This window comes from Tachysurus vachellii, chromosome 20 (assembly GCF_030014155.1).
Source record: "Tachysurus vachellii isolate PV-2020 chromosome 20, HZAU_Pvac_v1, whole genome shotgun sequence".
Classification (NCBI taxonomy): domain Eukaryota; kingdom Metazoa; phylum Chordata; class Actinopteri; order Siluriformes; family Bagridae; genus Tachysurus; species Tachysurus vachellii.
In genome coordinates, this window is record NC_083479.1 from 8,198,478 (window position 1) to 8,213,655 (window position 15,178).

At 36.0% G+C, this 15,178-nt stretch overlaps 1 protein-coding gene across 3 annotated transcripts in view; it reads right to left on the minus strand.

Annotated features, from left to right (window-relative positions):
• The window catches only part of rxfp2a (relaxin family peptide receptor 2a), a 58,647-nt gene that overhangs the window by 11,288 nt on the left and 32,181 nt on the right, over positions 1–15,178 (minus strand). For all 3 annotated transcript variants that reach the window (XM_060896340.1, XM_060896339.1, XM_060896337.1), the window contains 3 exons: positions 11,300–11,371; positions 9,643–9,714; positions 7,102–7,176 (listed from right to left, as the gene is read on the minus strand). In XM_060896340.1, the coding sequence (XP_060752323.1) occupies positions 7,102–7,176; positions 9,643–9,714; positions 11,300–11,371 (219 nt within the window). The remainder of the gene's footprint in view (positions 1–7,101; positions 7,177–9,642; positions 9,715–11,299; positions 11,372–15,178) is intronic.

Here is a 15,178-nt window from a genome sequence, read left to right on the forward strand (position 1 = left end):
TCATGTATCAAAGCATGCAGATGCAGGTGAAAAGCTTCAGTTAATGTTCACATCAAACATCAGAACGATCTCTGAGACTTTGATCGTGACATGGTGGTTGGTACCAGATTTTAGTACGTTATACACTGTTGATCTCCTGGGATTTTTTTTACACACAACAGTCTATAGAGTTTGCACAAAATGGTGTAAATGTTTAGGAATGAACCCTGAATGAACAACAGTTATGAAGTTGGACATACCTTGCCGATATGGAGATAGTAATTCATTAAATCACTTTTTTACAGCCATGGTGAGCATTAAAGCATCTCAGCATGCACAAAACATCAAACCTTGATGTGTATGGGCTACAGAAGGTCACACTGGTCTCTCTCAACGTATCTCAGCCTGCAGACCCTCCACTCACAGGATGTGTTTTCACACAATTCTATGTAAACTCTAGAGACTGTTGTGTGTAAAAAAAAATCCCAGGAGATCAGAAGGTTTCTGACATAATCAAACCGGCCCATGCAGCACCAACATCCATGCCACAACCAAAGTCATGTGCAGGTGTACAGGTGTCTGACTGGAAAAGTCCTAAAAGACAAAATTATAGCCCTAACAGAAAAATAATGAATTTCAAATTAGTGTGTGACTGCCTAAGAAGTCCTATGTAAATATCTGCTTGGTTTCTTACCTGTTTTCTTAAAGGTTTTTCAAAACTGTTGTATGAACATAAACATGGATTGTATCAGCTGATTACAAAGTATTGGTATAGAACATTAACTAGAACAGTCAATGACCATGTTTGATTGTAATCATTATATTTTCCAAAGGTTTGAATTACTAATTTGTACAAGTAAAATGTATTCATAGTTTGATCCACAAGGTACTTTTGTACAAACTATATGAATTGATTAAAAACTCAAATTACCAAAGGTTAGAAACTGTTGCCACAAATTTGGAAGCACACAATTGTAAATGATGTCTTACTTTACGTTGTCCCTTAACCGGGGACCCTGCAGGGTTTGCTTAGATTGGTGAGAAGAAACCACTTGGTAGTTTGAGAATTTGAATGTGAAGAACTAACAACCTTTGTAATTAACAGGAGTGTTGAACTGGCACCAGACTTCCTCACCCAATGTTGGTGCTTGACCTCACTAACATGAGGCCAAATCCCCACAGCCTCACTCTAAAGTCTAGAGTAAAGTCTTCTAGAACAGTGGGTTCTAAAAGAGGGTTTAACTTGATAAGAGTGCCTATGGGGTTGGAATGGATGGTCAACAAGCAATGTGGGTGTGATGGTCAGGTGTCCACATACTTCTGACCAGATTATGAATTTTTTAGTATTTCTGAATTATTCCTAATATTCACCCTAATCTACAGTGCTGGGGTCTCATTTATAAAACTGTGCGTAGGATCCCTACTAAAAGTTTACGTACGCCCAAAAGCCAAAAATGGCGTACGCCAAAAAAAATTCCGATTTATAAAACCGTGCGTACGCACTCCTCTAAGCAATGTTCCCTTTATAAATCACAGATCACCCACAGATGTGCGTACGTGAAATCCCGCCCTGTACACGCCCATTTTTAACCATAAATAGTCAATGCAAATCACTGCGCGGGCACGAGAGTGGACCTCGTTATAATGAGTTTCCTCTGCGCTCTGCGGGTTTAAAAATGGGGTGAGGAGCCAACATTGTTATAATTATATTAAAAACAAAATTGTTACAGTTTCTACTTTTTAATATTGTTAAACTCACCATGAAGCCAGCCATCATGTACTGCATTTAGTCTGTTCCCTACACTGCTATGTGTCAAGACAAAGGAATCATGTGTTGAACCAGGCCAGCGTGCCACAATGTTTGTGAGGGTCATGTTGAAGTCACATATGATTTGCACATTAATAGAATGCACATGCTTTCTATTAACATAAGCAAATTCATTTTCAGATGTGAACTTATAGCAACATGAGCGCAGTCAATTGCGCAGATTACATTTGGGAAACCAGACATTGCTGCAAATTGCATTTTAATTTCGGCCTGTTCTCGCACAGTGTAGGGAACCTGATGTATCGACTACGCATATTAAGTATACCATTCAAAACGACTCTGATATACCAGACCTATAGGGTGAGATGATAGATTCCAATAGAATTATTTCATATACAAAAAGGTCTTAGAGACAAAGTTGAGGATTACTTATAGTTTTTTTTATATAAATAATTTACCTGTCTGCCAATTCCCGCTGGAAACAGCCGGTTGCCAAGAACCCCAGAGTGGTGAGGACTTGTATTTGGACTGGGATGGCATGGTTCCGGCGTGTTGCCCTCTCTAATACTGGACCCAATTCAACACATAGATCTAAGAGCACAGCTCTAGGGAATCTAAATCGGCTTATTAGCCAGTCATCATCATGGTCCCTGAAAACTCGTTCTCTCCTTATTCTGCCATTGGCGTAATCCTCCAACAGTGCCAGCAGTGCCATCATGAAGCATTACATACCCGGGTCACCGGAGGATTTATATGTTTCTAGCAATTAGACTGATCGTTAACACCTTGACAAAATCACAGAATTAATTTGTGGGCGAAAATTTAAGACGAAAATGTTATAGTGAACACATGCTTCTTCATGACGGTTTTGTAATGAACACCGTAGGATTGATGATGAGTAGCGATTGTGCTTCATGACTGTATTTGCAGACTTTGACATTTTATGATATATGTACATTAGGGAAAATATTTCGTTTTTACACTGTGTTCTGCAGTTCTCTAATAAAAGGGTATTTCATGCCATTTTGTATCACATGTAGTCGCGCCATCTCCTCCTGCGCTCCCGTTGTGGACAATGTGACTGTAAGGCAGCACTGATTATTCATTCATTCATTCATTTTCTACCGCTTATCCGAACTACTCGGGTCACGGGGAGCCTGTGCCTATCCTCAGGCGTCATTGGGCATCAAGGCAGGATACACCCCGGATGGAGTAGCGCTGATTATTATTATTAATTTATTTTTAATACATTTTGAATTACATTTGGATTTTACTTTTGTGAAATCTTTTGTGCGTACGCACGCTTTATAAATGAGACCCCTGTTATTTACAGTACAACAGAAACAAGGATGTTTCTATTTGTTGAACAGGTCTAGTCACTCCTTTAGTCAGAGCTCCGGATAAATGCATATCTGGTTTAAGCTAAGGAAACTGGAGTGGGAGGCAGATATTGTTCCTGGATCACATGCACACACAGTAATGTTCAGATTTATTCATGGTCCATTAGACTAGCTGGTCATCACAGCACTTTCTACTCTCGGAAAGCAGCTCCTTTTTTGTGACTATCCTCCTGAAAGTCCTGGTAAGGTCACTCTGACCAAATACATTTTTCAAGAGCTCTCTAAACTGATAAAGCCATAGCCGTCTCTCTGTCTCTAAATCACACCTAAAGATGTAGGGAACAAAAGAAGAACCAGACATAATGGCCAACCAGAGCACTTTCAGGAAATACCAGACAGAGCTCCACTATTGCTCATGCGTGTTTGATAAAAATGGCAACTCAGACTGTAATGAGGCCCTGAAACACACATTTTTCTCTTCTTAAAATTCCAAGAAGCAATGACATGATCCACATTTATTGTTGGATGTAGATGCTGACATTTAGACAGACATCCTGTGGGACTAAGAGAGCCACATGCATCCTGTGGGAATGAGGCAGAAAATATTAATTGCATCTGTTACAAGGCAGATGCTGTAACTGTACCACACTTATTGAGGTTAAACCGTGTTTTCTTTAGGCATACTACAGGCAGCTGTGTGACAAAGCAGATTACATAATCGGCTTTTATCTTTTCTTCGGCAAAAAGAGGTTCTTCAGATTGAGAACATTTCTGCGTGCACAATTTTTGTTACTGAGTAATGAACTTGAATGATTACTTCCCACTACAAACCTTTTGTTTTTTAACAATAACAACTTTTGGTCTTTACGTCCCAAAAAATGGCAATGATCCATGAATCTCCTTTAGTTTGTAAAGTTTAAAATAAAGTTTCTTATCAAGTTCAAGGAGAGACCCTGTCACAGCACCATTATTTTTACAAATATAATCCAAATGCATTTGTTCAGCCAAGACATGCTCTGTGTCAGATGTTCTTATTTATTTTCCTTTGCACATTGCAAGCAATTCTCAGAGCCTCGACTTCTCTGTGCATATCTCCCTAAAAAGACATTATTTAGCTAAGTGCTAATATAAATGAATAACATAACATATTTATTTGAAATATACAAATCAGAACTGCACCATTAATCCAAATTACTTCTAATGTGAAAGCTGTGCTTCCCACCTACGTATTACACTCTCACAGACTTACTGTATACTGATGATTCTAACTTCAAGGTGGCTGCTAGTTCTGTTAAATATACTTTTCAGTTTTATAGGCAAAAAGCCTGATATGATATAATAAGCCTGATATAAGTCTATTTAAAATTTCTCAATATTTCTCAACATGGTTTCAATTATGTGTTGGCTTGGTAACATGACACGACACCACAGAAAAAGGGGGTAGTTTCTCACTTTCTGTGAACCTGATCCACATTTTTTCTTTTTTTAAGATGATTAAAACTAATGACTGCTATTAAATAAGCATGTGATGTCAAGAGATTCATTTCATGTTGGGTTTATTTGTTCTACTTAAGTTGTCCTTGACACCTCACCACACCTCACCACAGAATGATGTTGCTTTGCACTGTGTTCCAAATCATATTAAGTTTGCTTGATTGGTGATTTGATTCAGTGATTGCTTTTGGTCATATTACTGCTGGGCAAGGTGAGAGCCTGAGCTTCATCCATGTATATTAAAACAAAAATCAATTAGAACAACATAAATCACCTAAAACTGTAGGTCTGAGCCAGTTCCTGTGGCTCACACTGACAAGCTGTTAAAATTACACAGCATACAAAGAAGTTGTAGAAAGCTTGCTGCGAAGTAATTATACTTTTTGTGAGTGCAAAGAGACTTTTCTCTTTGAAAAAAATCAGCATCTTACTGATAGCTTTAAGCTAAATGTTAAAATTCAGATGGGAAATTGGATGTGCAAATTAAATCCAAATGCATGTTTGTTTTGTTTCTACTATCCAGCATTTTAGAAAATTATGTCGGTCTGGAACTATTTCATCGTATGTCATGTCAGTCTAAATGAAAAATCCAAAGAAGATTTATTATCTTTGCAACAAAAAAAAAATTCTTAGATTATATAAATGGCTTTATGTGTCTTCTCATATTCTAAATAATATTAATAATATCTGTTTAGGACACAATGAATCATAGTATATTATTACTCTGTGTGTGTGTGTGTGTGTGTGTGTGTGTGTATATATATATATATATATATATATATATGTATATATATATATATGTATATATATATATATATACATATATATATATATATATATATATATAGTCACCATTTTTCTCTGTAAACATATTTCTAAAGGTGCTATTGACATGAAATTTAGACCAGATGTTGGTAACAACCCATTCAATCCACACACGCAAAGAAATCAAACCACAGATGTCCGTAAATTAAGTTATGTTTAATAATGTTAAATGACACAGGGAAAAAGTATTGAACCTTGCTGAAACATATTTAATACTTTGTACAAAAGCCTTTTTTGGTAATTTGGCTTCAAGACGCCTCCTGTATGGAGAAACGAGTTGCATGCATTGCTGTGATTTTGGCCCATTCTTCCACACAAACAGTCTTCAAATCTTGAAGGTTCCGTGGGCCTCTTCTATGAACTCTGATCTTTAATTCTTTCCATAGATTTTCAGTTGGATTCAAGTCAGGTGATTGGCTGGGGAATTCTAGCTTTATTTTCTTTCTCTGAAACCAGTTGATAGTTTCCTTGGCTGTGTGTTTGGGATCATTGTCTTGCTGAAATGTTCACCCTCATTTCATTATCATCATCCTGGGAGATGGCAGCAGATTTTTATCAAGAATGTCTCTGTACATTTTCCCATTCATACTTCCTTCAATTATATGATGTTTGCCAGTACCATATGCTGAAAAACAGCCCCACACCATGATGTTCCCACCTCCAAACTTTACTGTTGGTATGGTGTTTTTGGGGTGATGTGCAGTGCCATTTCTCCTCCAAACATGGTGTGTATTATGGCATCCAAAGAGTTCAATTTTGGTCTCATCTGACCAGACTATATTCTCCCAGTATTTCACAGGCTTGTCCAAATGTTGTGCAGCAAACTTTAAACAAGCTTCAACATGTCTTTTCTTCAGCAGTGGAGTCTTGCGTGGTGAGCGTGCATATAGGCCATGGCGGTTAAGTGCATTACTTATTGTTTTCTTTGAAACAACTGTACCTGCTGATTCCAGGTCTTTCTGAAGCTGTCCACAAGTGACCCTCCTCTTGGACAACACTTCTGATAATTCTTTTCACTCCTCTGTCAGAAATCTTGCGGGGAGCACCTGGTCGTGGCTCGTTTATAGTGAAATGATGTTCTTTCCACTTACGGATTATGGCCCCAACAGTGCTCACTGGAACATTCAGAAGTTTTGAAATCCTTCTGTAACCAATGCCATCAGAATGTTTTGCAACAATAAGGTTGCAAAGGTCTTGAGAGAGTTCTTTGCTTTTACCATCTTTATCATGAGATGTTTCTTGTGTGATACCTTGGCAACGAGACCTTTTTATAGGCCATCAATTTGGACAGAACCAGCTGATATTATTTTGCATTGACAAGGGCCATCCCTTTTTGCACCTCCCTTTCTTCATGTGTTCAATACTTTTTCCCTGTGTCATTTAACATTATTAAACATAACTTAATTTACGCACATGTATGGTTTGATTTCTTTGCATGTGTGGATTGAATCTGTTGTTACCAACATCTGGTCAAAATTTCATGTCAATAGCACCTTTAGAAATAAATTTACTGAGAAAAATGATGACGTGTTCAAAACTTACACACACACACACACACACACACACACACACACACACACACACACACACACACATATATATATTATAAATATTCAGTAAAAGACAGCATACTACAGAATGGTGAAGGAGGTCAGTAAAGAGAAATGTGGACTTGTTGAGGATTATAGCACTCACAGCCAGCTGAGCAGAGGCATGTAGTTACAGAGGCTTAGTTCAGACAGCTGTACCAGGGACGTGTTCACCATGGACCTAAGAGAAACATGGCATGTTAAACCAATCAGCATTATCCTTTACCACTAAAAGACTCCTTAAAATACATTCTTCTACAGAATCTGCATATTTTTTCACACATTTTTACGTTTTCACTAACTGTCACTTAACTCCCACCCATCACACAAAGAGACAAAGCTAAATAAAGAGAGCACTTCTAATAAGCTGAAAATCCTACAAAAGGAAAAAATGATTACATCTTTCAAAAACAGCCAGTGAGCCGCTACACTGATGCCAGGTCTAACATCCAGCTTCTGCTGAACATTATCACAGGCATTCATACAATCCCTCCTGTTTTCTATTAAACTAAAAAATAAAAAGGATTTTTTTTTTTTTTTTGTCAGAAAGCCTGAAAAAAAAACTGAACAGGGGATTACTGCTGAAAAAATCCAAGAGCATTTTTTTAAGCAACAGGCAGACTGGAAGCAAAAGAAATCAGTGATAAGAGTGAAGAAAATAAATAAAAGACACATCCATGTGGTCATATGTGTACGTTCTGAGGTTGCAGTGAGTCCAATCAGCAGAGATCTCTGAAGATACATAACATATAAGAGACAATAACTAGCAACAGGGAAAGTAGAGCTAACAGTATAGCTGTTAATAGAAATAAAATAAAATCTAAATTCACATTTGTGATTTAATTTATGAATTAATAATTTACAGTATTAAAGCAGACTCGTGATCCTTCTAACAACAATTTTTTCCTAACACAGGTATCAAAAACATAGGAACTCTGCAAAAGAATTGTACATGGTGTGGCTGAGAAATACCAAAAATAAACGTATAATCTGCCATCCTTTATGTAGTTTGCGTAGGAGAGTGTGAGTGTACACAAGAACAAGTAATCACTAAACACGCCAAATCTCAAAGAATAAAGAAGGTGCATTAACGCAGAGCCTACAGTCTATGTCACTGTAAAAGGAGAATGCTTGTATCAGTCATCAGTGGATGTTTTATTTAACATCTGGGATGCACTTAAAGAGATACATCTGAAAAAGAATAAACAGGCCTGCAACAGACAGACAAAGCTAATAGAATTAATGGTAATGCTGATGATAATTTGGAAGTAATTAAAGCTCACTGTTTGTTTCCTGGTCTCCTGCACGATTCAGCACAAACACATGTAAACAGATTGAGCAGCTCAACAATGACAATGTTGGCTATGGAGAAGCAGTTTACAATTTCTACAAGGAACTTTAGACAAACAAAACCCACACACACACTGACACACAAACACTCAAACACACACACACAGACACACAAACACTCAAACACACACACAGACACACACAGAAACATGCACACACACTCACACTTTACAGTCACACAGACACACACAGACAAACACAGGCACAGGCACACTCACTTTACACTCACACAGACACCCACAGACACACAAACACACACACACAGACATACACAGGCACACTCACTTTACTCTCACACAGACACACACTACACACAGACACTCACACCAGACACACACACACACGCACACACACACACACACACACACACACACACTCACTCACTTTACACTCACATAGACACACACAGGCACATACACACACTCACTTTTAACACATTTAAACAGATTGAGCAGCTCAACATGAAATTGTTGGCTATGGGGAAGCATTTTACAATTTCTACAAGGGACATTAGACAAAAAACACACACACACACACACACACACACACACACACACACACACACACACACACACAAACACACATACAGGGGATTTGACTGTGCATTATTCCTCTTGGGGTTGGCAGGTCTTAAAATGTGGTTGTCTTTTATTTTATTAGCCAAGTAATAATAAGAAATCAAATCCATGTGCAAAGGAGATGACTGCATCTGTTTGTTATAGTATGTGCTGTAGTTGTATATATTGCTTGTCCTTTATTTGGGGGTTTTAAGGGGATGCAAATTCTCAAAAGAAATATTAATTAGGCCTCATGGGGATAAATGTTTGAATGTGGCTGTTCTAATAGAAAAGGTGAGCATATAGAAAAAGGACTATAGTGGTGCTTGATGGAGCTGCACAATTCTTAAGCATCAAATACATATTCAATCAAGGTGTCAGTTATGATTTATATCCAGTGTAAATAATCATTTTAATTTAATAAATACACATTTTGATGAGATGAGATGGCACAGTAATCAACAAAGATAAATCAAAGTACTGTCATGCTACACTTCAACAGCCCAACAAAGTAAAAGAGGATGTGATGAGAATCTAAAATGAATTATTAAGTGCTTCTTTACAGAAATTAATCAAAATAATACAAGCCATTTCAGGCCAAAATAATTATCATGGGAAGGATCATGAAAAGACCTTTCACATAGCTAACACAAACTAATATAAAATTACACATACAGCTAAGGGAACCTAGTTTATATCGATCAGATGAAAGTATTAATCAAGAGATGAAAATTACTCACAGAAATATTAATGACTTGAGACCAATGAAGATATCATGGGAGATGCTCTTCAGTGGATTGTGGTCCAGCACTCTGAGAAGAAAAGATTTAAGACATGAGTCTGAGGTATTAGCTCTTTGTCTGTAAATACACTGTCCCTTAGTTCTATGTAGAAACCTACAACCAAGTGTTTACCTAGAGAGAGAACCCTTTTAAGAAGATTTGAATCTTTAAAGAACCCTTTTTAAAACTATAGCTCATGTGTCTCGTACAATATAGTGTCTAACTGTGCAATCGTACATCATGGCAAACTTGGAAACATTAATAATATTAATAATATCAATAATATCTCTTTAGGACCCAATGAATTATAGTATATTATTACTGTAGATACATGTAGTATAATTTATCGTCAAATGTAAATTTAACTTTTAAAACATTTCCTTATTGAGCATCTCACGCTTTAAACAATGACATGATTTATCTGATAAATTATAACACATTTACTTAAACAATTATATTTCATTAGCCTTGGATTTTGTGCAGTGTTTTAATACTGTATAAATCATCATTTATACAGTTATTTGAATAGTTTGTTCACTGCTGGCGAAAATATTATATTTTGAATTTTGAAGCAAAAAAGAGTAAACACAGTCGCTGCTGTATGAATTGTTCCTTTATAATTGCTCAACTATAAAGTCCAAAAGTTTGCACACTCCTTTAAGCAGCTGACAGAAGATCTAATAATGAAGCTCCCTACAAAAGAGGGGAAGGCGATTAAAAAAAGCAAAGCATGACCAGCTTGCAGATTTCACTGTCTAAATTGTCATAATGAAATGGCAGTTAAATGCAACAGTGGAAGTCAAGACAAGCATTGAAGAGAACCATACATGCAACTTCTAGATAATCTAGATAAGGCAGATGCATTGAGAGAACAAGTGCAACAGGATCAACATTTAATAGAAAGAAAAAACTGACAGCAGTTAATTATGGAGTAGATCTATTATGATTATGTAAACATTGCACAGGAATATGAAAGAATTGATTTTATTAAATAGAAGCAAATTTTGTAAGTGAATGCAACACAGTCAGTCAAGAAACTGAAGCTAAAAAAAGTCTGGTGTATACAACAGGACAGCAAAGAATCCATAAATATAAAACATAACCCATAAACCCTAACTAATGTTTAGATTTGGTTTGACTGAAGAAAAATTAAGCTATTGATCTATCAACTGTTGTGTAATATTTCTTTTAAAAAGTGTATGAGAGCTGATCTCATGTCCCCTTGAAATCAAATGAGGTTTTGTGTCATAATATGAGTATGTTAGCCTTTAGGTTATACAAAATTTGCATTTAGATATATGCGATCAAAACGAACACTCTCTCTCTCACTCTAATGGCATCACTCCATCCTTCAGATTCTCATCAGATTTTCTGTTCAATCAAATTATCTGTAGATTCGGAACCCAACTAGGTGTCAAGTGCAGCTTAGCAAAATGTGTGAGGTAAGCAAAATGCTATTGTCTATTTAAAACGGGCAGGAACCACTTGAAATGTCCTACCTTGACTTTCTATTTCAGTGAAAATGTACATCAACATATTGAATAACACTGTGACATTCATGACATTTCACAGGGAATTTAAAATGCCATGTCTGTGAAGTATGTGCTGTACTCACAGCCACTGTAATCTATGGAGATCCCTGAAAACATCAGGACTTAAAGAAGTGATGTAGTTCTGACTTAGGAACCTGTAAAGAAAAAAGACACAAAGTAAAAATAACACAAAGTGGGTTTCAATAGTAATTTTAGTAGTAATTTTTTCACACATATTTACATATTTGTATAGCAAACTGTCACGTTTCCTAGTAATCAAAGCCATTAAGCAAAGATTTAAACACTTTTTTGTCATCAGTGAAAATATGACATTTAGACGCAGATTTTTCAAATATTGGTGAAGAACAAAATTCCCATTTCTTTTTTTACTGTATTTTGACTTTGCTTGCCTTTTTTTTAATAAACAGAATCTACATTTTATAATCTACAATATTTAAAAAAGGAAAATAAATGTTCAATCTCTTGAGTATTTAATATACAAGATTCTACACTATATAAATGCAAGCAAAATTAAAATATTGATAATTTTATCTGCTTTGTACCAAAGGTCTGATTTTCTTCATGCTGAATGTCTTCTACTGAAACACGTGTTCAGATGACTCTCTGGTGAATTTGATCTAAAATGGATCACAAGGTTTTTCACAACCCGAGTGCTGAAGTGCACACTGTTATACTGTTACACTGTAGTGCACAATAAATCTTACAAAGATTTCACTTGTAAGCATGTAAATAAATAAATACTCCATGTGACTTGAGAGTATTTACCACTAGCTGATGTATATGATGACACCAGCATCAGTAAAGAGCTTGCTTCATTTTGCACAGAATTGACAAAGATTGCCAAAACATGTGGATAGTTTTTACAACTGGGTTAAGGACTGGGTCAGGGAGGACTGTATGGGGTCAGAATTGTTTCGTTATTCTGAATAAATATACTATGATCCACAAATAAATATAAAGAGTTTCACAAATATTTTTTAAATCAACAAATGCACAATAAGCAAACCGTAAATATATGTTACAAATTTCACAAAAAGAAATGAAATTCACAAATAAATAAAATGGGATTTGCAAATAAAAAAATATTTATAAATATATATTTAATTGTATTTATTTGTGAATGGCTTCCTGCTCATTTGTGAATCGCGTTCTGTGCATTTGTGAATCACTGCACGCTTTTGTGGATTGCGTTCTGTGCATTTGTGGATTTGAAACATTTCTAACGTCAAGACGTGCACAAGAATCCACAAATAGGTGGACTCTGCCCACCGTCTACTCCAGCCAATCGGACAACGGTCTCGTGGCGCTGACCAATCGTGGCACGGTCTACCTCCAACCAATCACGTTCTTATTTACTCGCAATCGCATGACTCGAAATCATGACATTATCTACTGTATGTGAAATACTAAAAATAAAAATAAAAAGCCCAGAAACAGAAATGAACCTTTTCAGACAAATATTGTAAACTCCTGATAGAGATAACATGCATGCTATCCTTACTAATCGGTCAAGTGCAGGTCATTTAGAAACAGAAGTTTCATGTGAAATAGCATTCAGTGTCAACTCACTGTACACCTGTAAACATGGCTCACATTTTGCTGATTGAAAATGTACTCTGTGACTTTATTAAAGTAAAAGCTAAAGGAAGCAGGATGCACTATGCTTACAATAACTCTTAGGTTTCATCATTCAAGGTATAATAATTCCTCTATACAGCTTGTATACATTAGAATAAAATGTCATTTCTTCACGACCATAATGCTTTATATAACGTAGAACGATGGCACACAGGGATAAGTCATGTACGTGCAAGTGAAAGCATCAGTATGAGAAAAATGCAAAGTAAAAAAAAATCATGAGACTGTAAATACATGTGAAAGGGCACACAAAATAGAACAAGAGAATCGTACTGGATGAAAAAAAACGAGTGCAAACTAGACACTGCATTGAAGAACAGCCTCAGAGCGAGTAAATCAGAACGTGATTGGTTGGAGGTAGACCGTGCCACGATTGGTCAGCGCCACGAGACCGTTGTCCGATTGGCTGGAGTAGACGGTGGGCGGAGTCCACCTATTTGTGGATTCTTGTGCACGTCTTGACGTTAGAAATGTTTCAAATCCACAAATGCACAGAACGCAATCCACAAATGCGTGCAGTGATTCACAAATGAGCAGGAAGCCATTCACAAATAAATACAATTAAATATATATTTATAAATATTTTTTTTATTTGCAAATCCCATTTTATTTATTTGTGAATTTCATTTCTTTTTGTGAAATTTGTAACATATATTTACGGTTTGCTTATTGTGCATTTGTTGATTTAAAAAATATTTGTGAAACTCTTTATATTTATTTGTGGATCATAGTATATTTATTCAGAATAACGAAACAATTCTGACCCCATAGGACTGGGTCATGGATTACTGAGCTAAAGCATTTCAGACTACAGACAGAGTATCCCATGTGTAACTTCTTGTTAGGTTTAAAACGTTAAATAATAGAGATTAAAAAAAGGAATTTTAGGATGCATACAGTAGACAAAGTCTGGAAACAAATTCTATTCAATCAGGAAACACGTATATACACAAGTTTGTCATACGCTATTATACTTTTTCTCAGTTGATAATAAGCAATGTTTTTGTCTCCTCTTTTCTTTTCTTGTTGAGGAAATTAATTTCAAAATACAGAGACTTGCTGAGATCTTGTTACTGTTATTGTTAAATCTACACTGTCATGCATTGATGTGGCCCACAGATGACAAAAATTTTAATATTTTACTTATTACTAACAGCAATTTGTTTGTTCCATCAAGATCCAGTGGACTTGGCACTAACAGAGCTCTGCTCAGACTTCATTCTTCTGTCACCCATTAGAAATAATCTTCTGATAGGCATATTTAAACGAGCCTCTGACTAACGACCGTATAAAAAATGCTTGCATGCTTAAAATATATCGCTGACACAGCTAAGAAACTTTTCTGTATGTTAAAAATTAGAAACCTCTAAGGCATTCAAGTAAAAGGCTTTATATATAACACTGAAAGAGAAATTACTTTACTAACTGGGAAGAAAAAGGTAATGCTTATAACATATGCAGGAACGCTAGGCTTGCCTCGGGCAGATTCGTGAATGCCTTTCTGTTTTCTATGCATAGCAGATGTGAGGTGAGTGGTGAACAAACATGATTGGATTCTAAACAAAGCTGTGGCTATATGTGAAAGATGCATAGTTCAACATTTCAATTGATATGATGCAGAATTGATTCCTTTTATAAGCGCAGTTCTGTTTGTTTTAGTTTACCTTTGGGGTTATCTTTAGCAACTAGAGTGTTTACAAAATGTGTTAGAGTTGATCAAGCAGGTGCTGAGGGTTGTTATAGTAAAACAACAACAACAACAACAACAACAATAATAATATAAACACTGTAAACAGAGTATTATTATTTTTTGTCGCAGGCAGTATTTTTATTTGATGCTTAATTTATCATTTTTTCACATCAAACTTATCTTACTTATCTTAGTGTACATTAAATGTGGGCTTCGAAATGTGGGCCTTGTTTTAAAAGCACATGGGATATAATGCTGCTTTGTTTGGTTGTGTCTGAATTTACATTAGTAATGTCTGTGTTAAGAAAGTCTGAGAGTCATTTTTAAACTTTTAGGGTCCACAGGTATATGTATGAGCACCTTTAAAATAAAATGACCAAAGTCATAGCTCATAGCGTATTCACATTTAGGTTGCATATATCCCAGCATCCCTAATGGAAAACAATATCCTACAGCCAGGAACTGAAAAATTCACAAGCCAGTGGTTTACTGCAGAATGGAAATGTGTGCCAGAGTGAATGTTGCATCATTACATCACATTTGCCTTCTGGTTTTGAGTAAATGTAGCACATTTTTCAGATATATACAGTTGTGCTCAAAAGTTTGCATACCC